This window comes from Dermacentor silvarum, chromosome 6, assembly GCF_013339745.2.
Source record: "Dermacentor silvarum isolate Dsil-2018 chromosome 6, BIME_Dsil_1.4, whole genome shotgun sequence".
In the NCBI taxonomy this organism is placed as follows: domain Eukaryota; kingdom Metazoa; phylum Arthropoda; class Arachnida; order Ixodida; family Ixodidae; genus Dermacentor; species Dermacentor silvarum.
Window position 1 is genome coordinate 179027751 of NC_051159.1, and position 15204 is coordinate 179042954.

A 15204-nucleotide genomic window follows, 5' to 3' on the forward strand; every position below is an offset into this window, starting at 1 on the left:
GCAACATGCGGTGGCAATCGCTTTGAACGTATCCGTTTAACATATATGTATACTGCCGCCGTCCCTCTCGCCGATCTGCGATACTCTATCTCTTGTTTATCTGGACAGAGCGCGATTTTCTCAGCGCAGCCTGCGGAAACAGAGAACACCTTACTTGTCCGCTTGATCAAGTGCGGCGAGTCCGTTGCCTCGCTTACAATATACTAGACCGGAATAATGTAGCGATATTATTGGAACGCTATTCCTTTTCTCGCTTAGTAAATGGTCCGAGTGGCGCTCTCATCACGTTATAACCGGATCGGCCAGCCGCGAACGGTGCATGATACGAAAGAAATGGAACCAAGCAAACGAAATCCTTACACTCTATACCGGCCTACAGAACCGCTCGGAAGTCAGCGCCTTCAAGCCTTCATTCACTACAGTAAACCAAGGTGTCAATTTGAATACAGCGTGTCGACTACCTCATTAACATGTTAAGCGATTCGATTGCCAGTGTGCCCTTATCTTGTGAAAACAAAAATAGTGCTCGCCTGTTGCATATGTTTGAAGAACGCGTACGTGTCCACCTGCATACTTCGGTCCGCTGCGTCCATGTCCGTGAGGCCTGCCCGGATGCCACCATTGCACAGGTACAAGGCCAGCAGCCATGTCCTTTGGGTAAGTGGAAGCGAAGTTTGACGTTAGTCCCGCAACAGTGGCTTGCATTACAGTATCCAATTTCACTTTTCTATCAATAGTCACATGTGAACGTGGCACAAATGAAAATGCAGATTCTCTAATGAAACGTACTGTCAAAGGTAAATACACTGTCAAAGTTAAATACAAAGTACAATACCATAAAGCAGCAACAGTAAAACAGATTAATTTATGGAAGCAAATACAATATCACAAGGCAACCAGTAGTGGTTATAGTCCAAAGTTGCGATCAATATTCGCTTCAGAACAGCACGAATGAATCTACACAAAAATATGGAGACATCAAATACAAAAAATCCTGTGTATGTTGAATATTATCTTATGCACATTAAAAGTTGTGCCTAACAAAACGAGTTGCACATCGCGACTTGAAAGCGAGGGCAAACTTGCACTGCGTGCTTTCGGCATAAGTCAGAAAATTACAGTCGAGCAAGTTTACTTATAGAACTAAGATTTTCCCGAAAATCACCATCTAGCAGAGCAAATATCGCCTAGAGTTATGTGTACCGAACTATACAAGCAGTGCCGGTTTCGCTCAGCACATGGGCCAAGCCGGTGACCGAGTGTTACGTGATACTGCCGGATACTTATTTCAGAAGTACTCTGCACCCTGCGCACGTTCGTTTACTCCTTCGTCATTCGACTACAATTAATGTATACGGCAGCTTACTTCCATCTGCGCGGATGTTTTTATGCACGGTTAAAGCGTGCAAACGATCCCGATTGGTTCGCTTCCCGAGATTGTGCGGCAGCCCTATTGGATAACAACGTAGATATTTCTGCGAAATCTCCTTCCAGGTTTCGGATCTGCGCGTGAATAATTTAACTCTCAACTTAGAGAGACTGCCACGTGAGTGCACGCGCAACCGTTGCCCGCTGGTGACGTACGCAATGGCCTCACCCGAGGCCTCCGATGCAGACGAGCTGCATCTTGACGAGCGTGCCGTAGCGTTGCCGGTACTCGTCGTTGACGTCCACGTGACGGCGTGCACCGCAGCGGTTGTACATGCGCAGCACGACGAACACGACGCCCGACACGACGGCCGCCAGCGCGAACACGCTCAGCAGCAGGCACAGCGCGTACACCGCCGGTTGGTGGGAGCGCAGCTGAGCAGGCGCGGGGAGAGAGGATGTGAACACGATATATCCAAGCGCGGGGATGATGGACGACAAATACGCGCGCTATTTTCCAACTGACTTCACTCGAAGAATGATACGAACTTATAGCTCTGCATTTTTGCCGTCACAACACAGTGTATGTCTACGCGAGAGCAAATCACAACTTCAGAATAGTGATTCCTGGGCTAGTTGGTGCGGCATTTTGTGAAAAGAGGAGCGCTAAAATGGCATAAAGGGGCGGCAGAGAATGCGACACGAAAGACTTGCAACAGAAGGTTAGTTTATTCGAAAATCTCCCGCCAACGCGTCTATACCTTTGCTCGAAACTATTCTAATCCTGTGAAAACCAAGTGTATATGCAACGAAGACAACACGAAGACGACAACCACGATGACGGGTGTCACGGCGAAGCACGTCGCGGTTAGCGAAACGGACGAACGGGCAAAACAAATACTGCTTTGGGCACTTCACTGCTGTCACAGTAATAAAAAATTGGCGGATCCCACGCTTGTGTGTGAATTGATGCTAAGCGAAGCGTTCTTTGATGTTTGCGAACATTTTCTGTATCGCGTTTACGAGCCAGCAAACGCTCGTGTTCCGTACCATGTTTCGCATGCGTAGCGAAGACGTTCAATCGTTTCGATGCTTTTTTGAGGCATTGGTCTCTATCAAACTCGGTTCACGCTTTGATTGCATTTTGTCCATTTCTTTCTCACTCGGCTGCTTCTGTTGTCGACTCCTTCACTTACTTGTAGCTGGCTTGTTATGAACCGCATATCTTTGTACTGCCCATTATGCAGTGTTACCAGAGTCCTCTAATGCATTAAAAAAAAGCATTAAATGACTCTGGTGCTGCTCTCATGTACCCAAAGATAAGCCACCGACAGGGAGAACCCGCTATAAAATAAGCGTGTTCCGTTCACTTATGACCTACGCGTAACATGCCATTCTATTGCTTGCACACCCATGTAGTGTCGTGTTTTGTATGCATGCATGGAGTCTCATATGCTGTCTCAGGTTTGATTTATTACCTATGTAAGCAACTTCCGTGCCCACCACTGCAGTGTCTTGCACCGAGATGGCAGTATATGTGAATAAATAATTAAAAGAAACGCTCAAACTGGCACATGGTTATAGGTGAATCATAGAAACATTTCTTACCAGGGTTACATATGCCATGGCTGATTTCCGTTGGAATGTAGTCTGCAGATCCTTGTAGAAATCTGGGTGTCAAGACGCGTTATGAAAGAAGTTATGAAGGCGCGGCTGATAAAATTTTGTTCGGACGGCCCCCGCTTTATAGGTAGTTTTCACATGACGTCACGGACGTAGATCTCACCGCGCTAGTATGGGCACCCTGCACTGTTCAGAGGGCGCTACGACGTTTACATTTTTCACCCCAGCGTCGCCGACACCGACCGCTAGAGAGGTGATGAAAATGATACGCCATTCCAAACGATAGCGGTCACTTTTCGTCGCTCGTCTGAGTGTTATGCCCTGCGCATGCGCACTTCCGACGTTTTCACTACTCGGACAGTCTTGCTCGTGATAAGCAATCGAAAGTGTCACGGCCAATGTATACAGCGTCTCTCCAGTTTTGCTTCGCCCACTCGCTAGGCTGTGTGTTCTGGCGCTGCTGTCTACTCTGCAATAAGGTCCCTGTATGTTCCAAAGGTAGCGCAAACCATTGTTCAAATAGGAAAGGAGAATTTACTCCCCGCCCTCTACCTCTCTCCTGACTTCTTCGCCGCTTTCCGCTCGCCCATTGGACGAGGCTTGACACGTGACGAATAAACCGCGCGGCTTTCGTTATCGCGCGAAAACGCCGCCATTAGTGAGCGTAGAAACACCGGGACACATGTGCGCTGTGCGTGAGCGTAGGCTTTTTACATTTTTGAAGACACGCTTGGCTGCAGCACGATGCCGATTTGCTGTGCTCTTGGATGTTCGAATAGCATTGCCAAGGGGGGCAAGCTTTTTGCGGTTAATCGTGGCAAACGAAGCCTCAAACGGCGAGCGATATGGCTCCACCGTATCGGAAGAAAGAAATTTGACTGCCACCGAGGGAAGTCATTACTGAGGGAAGTTCTGATCCCTGTTCTCATCCAGTTCGTGATGAACTCGGGAAGATGGGTGCGCTCTCAAGTTCACCATCAGCCAACGACTGAAAAAAAAAAAAAAAAAAAAGTCCCGGTTTATGCTCTGCGGCGAACAAAAGGGCGCATTGTGGCAATATGAATACCAGCATGACTTCTCATAAAATGAGCATAATGGCAGAGTTGCCAATTAAAGAGCAAAACGCAGAAAGCGCGCCCATACCCGGGAACCAAGGCATATAACTGAGCGGGAAAGAAAAGCACGCGGATGCATTTTGGAAATTAAAAAAAAAAAAAAAAACACGTTGAGAGTATTTAGCACATAAATGTCTCCGCCGTGTTGTGTGTGCATAGTTTGATGTAGCTCTTTGTTTTCGTAAAAGCGTCAGGTAAACAGAACACCATTCGATTTCGAGAAACAATGCTATGCAGTAAAGACTGCATAGGATTGCGTTTAACTTGACCTTTTGTTTTCCTCGCCTGAGCGATGCAAATTCTACTAATAATTGAAAGTACCACATATCTTACGTAGATATCATACGAACAGCCTTGTGAAAATGCGCGCAGAACCGTCGCGTTTCAAGCAAGCGCTTCAACGCGCCACATGCAATACGATATGAAGCGAGCGGTAGCGGCCGCGCGCTTCGCTCACTAATGGCGGCCGAGAGGAAGGGGCGAGGAGGAAACGGCGCGGAGAGGAGGAGTTCGCGCTGCCTTGGCGCTGAGCCGTGCTCCCTCAAGGGCTGCAGAAGATAGCGCCAACCTTTCCCTTTCCCTCAAGAACCACTTATCATCATCAGTTCGCGCTGCCTTAGAAAAATACAGGGATCTTACTCTGCAAAGCTTTAGCGCAGGGTGCCTGTACCAAACATGGCGGCCACGATGACGGCAGGGAGAACCACGGCCGCTCGGCCTTGGGAGAACTATCTTATACCCCTGACACACGGGCACTCTAAAGTCCTCTAGGTAAGGGGACATCTACTGGAAAGGCGTTCAAGCGCAGTGACACACGACAAAGGAGTATCTCCCTCCCGGCAAAGTAAAAGGAAAGCAGATCGGGCATCTACTTTTCAAGCATAAAGGTGTACTCTCGCACACAGCGTGCACAACTCATCTTGGGCCGCGATTTTGTAGCGATGCCTTACGACTTATTCTACACTAGTCTCATCATCCACCGCTCACGGCCGGCTGATCCCGTTGATAACGCGAGCGGACCGTCGCTCTGGCCACTGACAAAGCGCGATAAGCGCGAAAAGGCACTATTACCGGAAAGGCATCGCTACAAAATACTGGCCCAATAGAAGAAAACCTGTTACATAACTAAGGTGCCCTGTAAGTATTGGTTTTATTTTGGAAAATGTTTTAAATTTTAGCCGTAATGCGATATTGTCGAACAGTGAAGATTTACTCTAGCTATACTCTCAAACGCCCGCACCCGCCACCACGTCGCTAGCGCCGCCATGTTAAATTCCAAATATGTGCATTATAAGCCATTAAAAATGGGGAAAAAGTTTTTAGGTTCTACAATCGCTAAATGTAATCTACATGCGCAGCTTCTTGTAAATGTTTTCTCTCCTGCTGCTTTAATAAGCAGCGCTGTTTTTTTTTTTTTTTCAGGCGTTCATTTGAGGAACCATCTAAAGAAGTTAGTGCGCTGCCGTGTGCCATCGGCGCAACTCCTTTCTGCAAAGGGTCCTTCAGAGTAACAAAAGGGGTTTCTGCAAAGGACTTTTGCCCGTGTGTCAGGGGTATTAGAGGGGCTCACAGGGGCTCATAAAAAATAAATATTTTGCAACCCCTCCCTCTCCCCCCGCCAGCCTTTTGTTGAAATGTAAGCAAAAGTTTAAAAAATCATGGGGCTTTAGGTGCCAAAACCACGATCCAATTATGAGGCACGCCGTAGTGGAGGGCTCCCGATTAATTTTTACCATCTGGGGTTATTTAACGTGCACTACAACGCAAGCACACGGGCGTTCAAATATAAATTTCAATTTCTCGTTTGATTAACGTCCTCCGCCTTTTCGGGCAATCCAGTTCAGGGATTAGAATTGTGCTCTCTGCCACAGGAAATCAAAAAAGAAAAAAAAAATATTAAGCAGGATGCCAACTAAGATTTCCTTAGAACGCCAACGGAGCAAAAGCTGCTACACACGCTTTGTAACCCGCGCGTGCGCAGTCTTGCTATACTGACTCGGCGTTGGTTTGACGGCGATGACGTGCACCAGCGTCTTGGCGGCGCTGTTCCAAGCGGACATGACGCCCGTGCGAATGACGAGCGCGGAGGCGTTGCGCCGGCGCCGTCGCCTGCGCGCCAGCAATTGTCGGGAAAGGAGGTCGTCAGAGTCTGCGTGAAACAGAGCAACGACTATAAGATTGCAAAACACATTATTTCAAGCGCGTTAAGCATATTACAGTGTGGCTGTTTTCCTGCTATGTATGTCCGTACACCCTTTATGTTTATACTTTCTATTTCAAGTGCGAGATGCAAAAGTGAAAAAAAAAAAAACCCATAGACGATGACTGTCAATGTACGCGAATAACCGAACGCTTCAAGAAAGCTTTTCGCTTTGGTTGCATTATTGCATATTTGTTGCATTAAGGATATTTAGGCAGCGTTTGTCTTTGCATCGCGTAAGAGCCAACGCATATGTAGCAGTAGCATAGGTGGCTTTACATATAAGCAGATTCGTCATGTGTGTCCAGCCCTTCCATACCTTAGAAGAGCTGGGTTCGTCTACGCGTTTCTGGTGAAAATGGCCAAAGACGAGCTATGCTCGTCGACGGTACTTTTCATGTTCTAGCAAAGCCATGAACGAGCTTATTTCGCCTGTGTGCTGTCTCGTGCTTTTGGGAGATGACAGCACACAATCCACGGGGCAGGACAAGCAGGAAGGAGTTTATTACGGTAAAACGATTTGGCAACTGGGTTATTTAAAAATGGCGCTACCAGCAGCTCGACCTTAGTTGGCTTCATTGCAAAAAAAGAAAAACAGAAGCCAGAGAGAGAGAGAGAGAGAGAGAGAGAGAGAGAAAGCTGATTTCAGCGATATGTATCGTGTGATTTCAAGAGTGAAGTGTGTTGCTCTTCGAGTGAAGACACCGAGATTCTCGACGTACTTAGCACGCCTTCTGGCGACTTTGAGGTCGTAAGACAGTGGTGCAAATTCGATGTGATTAAAGCCCTTAAATGCCAACCTCGCTTCCAGTTTTAGGCGTCTCTCGACGTCTGATGTCGAGAATACAGGTGAGCCAGTGGAGTATTTCATAGTGTACTCTGCAGGCCAATATCGAGTTCCATGTTCTCTTTTCACAACTATCGCACGGTATATGATGTAGTGGCTTCAGTTTTACAATAGTGGTTGAGATTGTGAATAAACAAATACTTAAAATATTGTCTGCACTAGTTATCGTTAAGAAATTCGTCAATAAAATACTTGGCCATTTTTTATCGAAATTCGGGATAATGGCGTGGCGCGAAAGGAGCTAATATTCCAGCGGCGCGAGCGCTGCTATCCTCCTCTCCCGCTGCCACCACCGGAGAGAGGGTACTTGAGAGAATCAACGGCGCAAAATGGAAGCGGACAAAGAACAGTGTACGACACACCAGGTAGCTCAAAGCAGGAGAGATAGCGGCGGGAGAAGAAGAGGGCTGTCCTTCTCGAGCGCTCAACCACAGCATGCAGGTTCAGGCGCTCCAACAAAGCTCTCACACTTAAGCACAAGTCTGGACACGAAAACGGGCCAAAGAACCAAAGAAAGCTATATTCGCTTATAACAACTCCGAGCTGCAAGTGATACTGTCGGCGAACGGGATTTTCGACACAGCAGGCACCATGTTAATCAGGTGTTAAAGGTCGCAATGACACCGAGTTATTTGCAGAACCTGTGCAAACGCAACCCTAGTGCGAAACAACGAGTGTCGGCGAACTAGGATGCGCATATAGCGGCGAGCGTATATCCGCGACGATAGGGTCTCACCTTGTTCGATCATATTTTCAGGCTGTTCAACGGTATACCGATGACTGCAAGGTGAGCTGAATCACCGCAAACAACTTCTTCTTTGCCTCAGACTGTCTCGTGCTCAATGGTTGCTGAAGTCACACTTCAGTGATGATGATGATGATGATGAATCTCTGCTGTCATGGCTCGCACCCACTAATTGGCCTGGGGGGGGGGGGGGGGGGGGGGCGTAGGCCCACGCGCATGGAGCCAAACCACCACGCACATATATGGAGCCGAGATTGTTGGACATGAATCGGGCGGCAGTGGGTATGCTACAGAAAATTCGTCTTTGAAAACAAGAAACGCAAGGTAAAAGACAAAAAGTGAAGTCGCCGCTTGTCGCTGCCACCGAAGCTGCTCGGCCCTCAGCGGAATTCCCATCTGTCTGGATTAGCCGCACTGCTCTCGCTCTGTTCCGAGGGAGAACAACGCAATTAAATTCTGTGGTTTTATGTACAAAGACATCAACCTGATTATGAAGCATGACGTAGCGCGGGACTCCAGATTAATTTCAACCACCTGGGTTTCTTTGAGGTGCACCTAAATCTAAGCACACGAGCGTTTTTGCATTTCGCCACCATCGAAATGCGGCCGCCGTGGCTGAGAATCGAACCCACGACCTCGTGCTTAGCAACGCAACGCCATAGCCTCTAATTCACCACGGTGGATGAGAACAACGCATCGAATTCGGGGGAGTGCAGGTGCACTTCTGAATTATTTGCTGCACACTTTACATCAGTTCTTGCCGTAACGTACGTGTGAGAGCTGACCACTGCGTTTTGTAAAGGACAGTTTTAAAGCTTTGCAGCGCTTGTATGAGTAATTTTCGACAACGGCTACAATTAAGCTAACCAAATTAATTTTGCTTTCTTTTTACAATAATTACCGACAAAATCATTCCTATTTCAACGAAATATAAACAGGCGTCGTTTGGTTCACCGAGGGGACGTAGCAGACCAAGTAGGCGGATCATATAACACGTCGAAATTGGGAGAAAATGAGTGTTCAGTAAATATTTTCAAAGCACACAATTAACTTCCGGGCTGAGCAGTATCGAAGATACATGAGTATTAGATACTACCCTAAGATACCTATTGGGTGTGTTGTATTAGTATCATAGTACATTTCGCAAGATGTGTATCCGTATCTGTACTTACGGTACATCTTGCGAAATATTGTGCATCTTAAGATACAAGATACACTTAAGCAAGATCCACGCATACACCGAGAGTCACTGAGATAAGTAACTGACGGCAGTTAAACTTCATTTTAAGAGACACTTTGATGCTAATTCTTATTCAGTTATAAGGACACTATGGGTAAATGTTTGCCGTCGTCGTCGGCGTGGCCGTGAGGTTTCATAATAAGTACAAGTGCGATGTATAGGATCCTATCGTATCCTGCACGCCGTGTGTTGTGGGTGCGAGAGAAGGCGTGCAAGGCGGAGCCGAGAGGGATGGTGGCTCGATGCGCGCCGGAGGAGGTCACGTGATAAAGCATGCACTAGGTGGGGGGAGGCAGGTGAGCACGCATCTCCTCCGACAGCCCGACCGTGGCTGCGCATGGCTGTCCATGCGGCTGAGAGCGTACTCTGCCTGCGCCCTATCGTGGGGCATAATCGTATTTAACGGGGGGGGGGGGGGGGCTACGCTTGACGGCCCTCCCTCCACTTTTGAAAACGGGCGCTTTCGGCTGCACGCTGGAAAACCCAACAAAACAACAGCTGAGGCCAAACTTTCTGAATGCGTTTAGTAATACTTTTATTAATTACGCATCCCCTGTTTGGGCAGCGAGGAGTGTCTTTCGTGCCTCGCCGCGAAAGCTATAGCAGAGGACGAACGGGGCAGTGTGTATGATATGCGCCATGCACACTGACATTGCGGAGAGGGCTGGCACTGGGCAGCTCAATAACAAATTTCACATTGCGCTTCTGGCATCATGCAGTTTTTTTGATACCGCCTATTATTATTTGAAAACACAAAATTAGCTTGCTGTATTTAACCTAATGACGAGGGGGGTCCGAATAAATTATAATCAGCCGCCACCAACGATGGCATGAAATTGTTGGATTATCAAATACCGAAACTATTGAATGTGTGGGTGTGCGCGCGCGCATGCGTGTCGAGAGTCTGTCGAATTTCATTGTGTAATCACCACTTATCCTGTAAATGTTGGTGAAAACGACTTTAAGGAAACGTGAACGTAATACTTACTGGTTAGTTCTCTGACACATTTGCATTTTCACCACTCTGAGTGAACGTTTTTCGAAAGTTTCCAAGATTTGTCATGTTTTCCAAACCCCCTCATGAGGCAGCGAAATAACGAGTTGGTTGTGAAATGCGGGCGACCGGCCGAAATCTCACGCATCATTGCGAGCACCAGTTTTCTGGAAGTTTCTACCAAAGAGCGGAGCGCGACTAATAACAGTCGGCATGTTTTTTTTTTAATTATTATATGACGCTTAGGAGATGTTGGCGTCATATTGACACCTGCTACTCTTTAATCTCTTAAATGGAACATTATCTGCTGTTACATGATCTACCATTTCTTCGTCTGACGGGTACAAAGTGCCTGAAGTAATGATGCGCATTTTGCTAGACCATCATCCGTGGAGTGTACCGCTCGACGTCGAGCTTTAATGTTCACTTAAAATTGTGCGCATTTGAACATTAAAATATAAACTTTCCTTGGTTTCAATCTGCGGAGTACAATCAACCTCTCTATATGGCTTTAATAGATTATGAAAAAGCATTTGATTCATTAGAGATACCAGCAGTCATGGAGGCATTGCGCAATTAAGGAGTACAGGAGGCATAGGTGAATATATTGGCAAATTAAGCGATGGACTATTAGAGTTACAGAATGGATGCCCAGAGAAGAGAAGCGCAGTCGAGGACGGCAGAAAACTAGGTGGGGTGATTAAATCAGGAGATTTGCAGGTGGAAATTGGAATCAGCTAGCGCAAGACGGGGGTAATTGGAGATCGCAGGGAGAGGCCTTCATCCTGCAGTGGACATAAATATAGGCTGGTGATGAGGATGATAATGATGGTTTCATTATTTGTTGGCTTCATATGGTTGTGGCTAACAACAACACTCGGGACCCTCAGTTCCCCTTCTCGTTCCGGCTCACTACACCGCTGTTACGACGATAACAATGAAGATATATGGGCATTTCATTCTAAACGGGGTGGTGCGGTGTCTCACCAAGATAGTTTTTTTCAGTTTTCTGTAGTTGTTTCTATGTCTTTAAGTACCCGGTACCCTGCGCTATACTTGCTGTCGTTTACTGACGCATAGGAACGAATATATATATATATATATATATATATATATAGTTTATAAACATTGATTGTTACGTCCGTATATATATATATATATATATATATATATATATATATATAGTTTATAAACATTGATTGTTACGTCCGTAGAACATTCGAACTTGAGGAAAATTGACATAAAGGTCTACTTTCATGTTTGTGCTTTTCGAAATGGCTATGTACATCGAAATAACTTCCGTGAAAGTTTTCATTCAAGCCAACCTCGCCATGCACGCGGTACGGCGCAGCGCGGCTCGCGGTGTAAGCTGCCTACGTGATGTCAAGCGCGCTGCGCTGTTGCCTTTGCGCTTCTATCTTCAGCGACGTGAAGCCAGTGAAACCGACTGCCGCTTTGCGCAGCTCCCATTAGACAATGTGCATAGTCACGTCATTAGCAGGGGCGAGGTCGGCAGCTTAATCGGGCAGAATTTTGAAAACAATCTTTCTTGGCGAGTTACCTCCACTTTGTCGCGTCGCGTAGGCCTGTTTCTAGGCTCTTTTGTGGGGCGATCCCTAAGATAGCCCAGTAAAAAGCAGTCCGACGCTCATCCTACTCTCTCGCGCGAGGTGTGACGCGATAGTTTTCTTTTTTTTTTTCTTTTCTATGCACAGAGAAACGAACATTCCCTGTGAAGTACATCCGTGACACACACGCTAAGGCTAATTGGCGGCACATATGCCGCTTTAACAGCGAAGTGACTAAGTGAAGGAACCACTAAAGAATGCTGGTAGAATTCAGTCATGAGCATGACTCAGCAAAAATGACAATGACTCTGCGAAAAAAGATTAACATAAAAAAAGCCAATGGAATGTGTTCGGATGGGGTACTAAGTGAAGGAAAAGCCTGAAGGTTAATGGTCGAAGTCATAGTCATGAGCATGATTGAGGCTTTTGCCTTAAAGGGATACGGACACAAAAGTTGGCGGGTGGTTTTTTGTGTCGGAACAAAAGTTGAACTGCTGAAAATGACGAATACAACAAGCTGCTTTGAAAAAAAGAACGAGAAACATCTTTTTTTTTTTGCGATTTTCTGTTGCACCTTACCTCCAAGCGGCCGCCGGTAGTTGGCGACTCCGTCTTAGATTCCATTTCTTCTGACTGGGGAATAGAGATGTGGGATTAAACGGTCTGGGTAGTTTAATAAAGTATGTTGAGGGGGCGCTTCAGTTGGGAGCGCACCTTGGGTCTCGAGGACGTGCATCTCTGTCTCATTGATCGAACCCAAAAGTAACACAAGTTACGACACATTGATCTCAAGGGCGATTATGTTGAAAAATAGGGGAAAGTCTAAGCTCTCCGAAAATGTATTATTCGATGCCAATAAACATGTTTTTCATTGTGAAAAATAATTGAGAACCTTAATTTTGCGAACAGCCGTTGTACATTGTATCTTATGCATATAAAACAATGAATAACGTCATGCAACTTCTGAGAAAACAGAGTACTAATTCAACACTAGCAGGTTGGAAGTCCTTATTGCCATCATTGTAAAAGACAGGTGACCCAATGTACCTGTCAAATTCCTACAACAGCTTCCTGGCACAGTGGAAACCAGTTGGCGACTTTCATTTTCTATTTGGGCCTCTGTGACAAGCTCGGTGCTCGCTGCTATCCTAGATGCCCTGCCATGAAGTTTGAAATGTTTTTTTTTTTTAAACCGTTTAAAAGTTTGACAGGCTTTCCGAGTCTCTACAACTGGCACTTGTGGCCCCAGGAAATTGTTTGCTCCCCCTACCATAGTCCAAAGACAACGAAGAGTCCTCAAGAAAGTTCGAAGGACTGATTGCATGTGATGCCTCATGGGTTGTGTTGCTTGCATTTCAGACAGTGGGAAAGTGTCACTCTTTGCTACTGTAGGATTGTTCAGGAGAAGCATATTCAGGGGAGGACCTGAAAGTGAATGTGCTATCATTAGAAAGGGACACTGACAGTTTTCCTGGTGCTAGCTTGTGAACAGCGTTCTCACTGCTTCCACAGATTTCTAGCAGTGAGAACACGTCTAGCAGATTTTTATGTCCTAGGTCATTTGGGCTAGTCTTAACTGCCTGCAAAAACACTCGGGCTCGTGTTGCCATTTGCATAACATATCTGCTTGAAACTGTTTTAAATCATACATCATTGATTTATTCAGATAAAAAATAACAGTGATGATGTGAATCTGCACTTGCAATTGCGGCTGTATACAAATGAACCTTATGTCAGCATCCAAGTGCCCAGCAGGCAACACAGTCTTATTCATTATAGGCAAACACCAATGAACATAATCTCATATACAAGAGTGGATGCTTGGGCTTGTCAGTATTGCATTGCTAAAACCAAGAGCGCAAAATCAACATAGACACAGGGACAGAGATGAACATCACAGCGCTCTCCACAAGAGCATCTAGTCTTGCAAACTTCATTTCTCGTACATGGGGTTCTTTTCCGTGTTTCCCCATCCACCTGTGTGCCAATGTGTCCATCATTGCCATTGCCTCATGCCGGGTGCAGTTGCTTTCCTTCTACATTCGCAAAAAGGAAGAGTGCCGTGGTGTTCATCGTTGTCTGTGTTTATGTTGTTTTCAACAGCAACTGATATACAACATAGGCAGCTTCAAACATAATGTTTCATTATATATGGCTGTAAATTGTCGTCCGTTGGCATATGCAGGCTTAAAAGGAGACTAGTGGGCAAATGGGGTGTTATAACAAAGACCTCATTGCTGTCATGGCTTGCATACGTTAGATTGAGAAGTGGAAGTGACACTGCCTTCGCCTTCATCTTAAAAGGAGACTAAAAGCAAATATTAAGTCAAGCTACAGTGATAATGTAATGCTCAAAAGCGTCTAAGGTGTTAATAATATTGCGGATAGAGCTTTAGTAATCGAAAAATTGAGGTAAATGCCCGACACAATTTGAGAATCCCCCGCGGCATTCAGGTACTAGCCAGAGGACATAGGCACTCATAATTCTGTCACTAGTGAAGTCCATCACCATAAAATTCAAGACATTGCATTTTACATCATCGACGGCTGCAGAACTCGCCGCCCTCCGTGCTGCTCTAGGGCCGGTATTTTGTAGCGATGCCTTTCTGATGCTAATGCCTTTTTGTGATTTTCGCGCTTGGTCAGTGGTCAGAGCAGCTGCCCGTGAGTGGTGGATGATAAGACTAGTATAGAATAAAACATAACACACCGCTACAAAATACCGGCCTAAAGTTCTTAATTGAAGAACCCTCTCAGGCATGATCAATCTTCTCCGACTCCAAGGCTGCTCTCCAGTGCATTATGTCGCCATTTCGTCAGTGACCGCATGAACAATTAGTCGCTGACATAAGACTTCATCATCACGCAATAGAGAAAAACACGACATAGCGTGTTAAGACCTGCGATGACAACCGTGAATACGCTACTGAGAAGCGGAGGCGGGGGCGCCTAACAAGACCTTCGATTACTAGTTGACAACCGCGAAGACGCTACCGAGAAGCAAGCGAGAGCCGAGGGGAGCCCCTAACGACACCGTCCGAGCAAGTTAATTGTGAATACCAGCGTGCCATGTGTCACCGACCCGACAGTGGCCACTGCACCCTCTCCACAGCAGTGCACGTGCCTGACTCGTGCCCTTTTACTGTGTTTCTTTACTTCTGTCTTTCCTTTCCCCACTCTAGTCTTTTACTACTGCAAATAAACCAGTCTCGAAACGGATCCCAAAGAGTAAACTTCTCCCTTCGTGACTCCTGCGCGCACGGCCGACGCCGTCCAACTAAGTTAACGCGCAGCAAAAGTTATCAGTCGTTCAAAGGCGACAGTGATTAGATTCAGTTTATCTGCGCGAGTATTCATCATAGCGTATCAGTGGATACCGTGCCATTGCGGTATCTACGGAAACAACTGTGCAGATGAGGCCGCCCAATCTGCTCATGATGGTCTCCACTGTGATGCTATACCCCTATCCAGAATAGACCCAGCTACAGGGCTTCGTTCACTCGC

The 15204-nt window shown here is 46.3% G+C and overlaps 1 protein-coding gene across 1 annotated transcript; it reads right to left on the minus strand.

The window, feature by feature from the left end:
• Positions 1 to 500: 500 nt before the first annotated feature.
• LOC125946364 (uncharacterized) lies at positions 501 to 6284 on the minus strand. The gene is made up of 4 exons (XM_049669200.1): positions 6103 to 6284; positions 2977 to 3038; positions 1598 to 1803; positions 501 to 651 (listed from the first exon to the last, which is right to left on the minus strand). The coding sequence occupies exons 1-4, from the start codon at positions 6164 to 6166 to the stop codon at positions 501 to 503; spliced, it is 483 nt and encodes a 160-aa protein (XP_049525157.1). The 5' UTR covers positions 6167 to 6284.
• Between the last annotated feature and the right edge of the window lie 8920 nt (positions 6285 to 15204).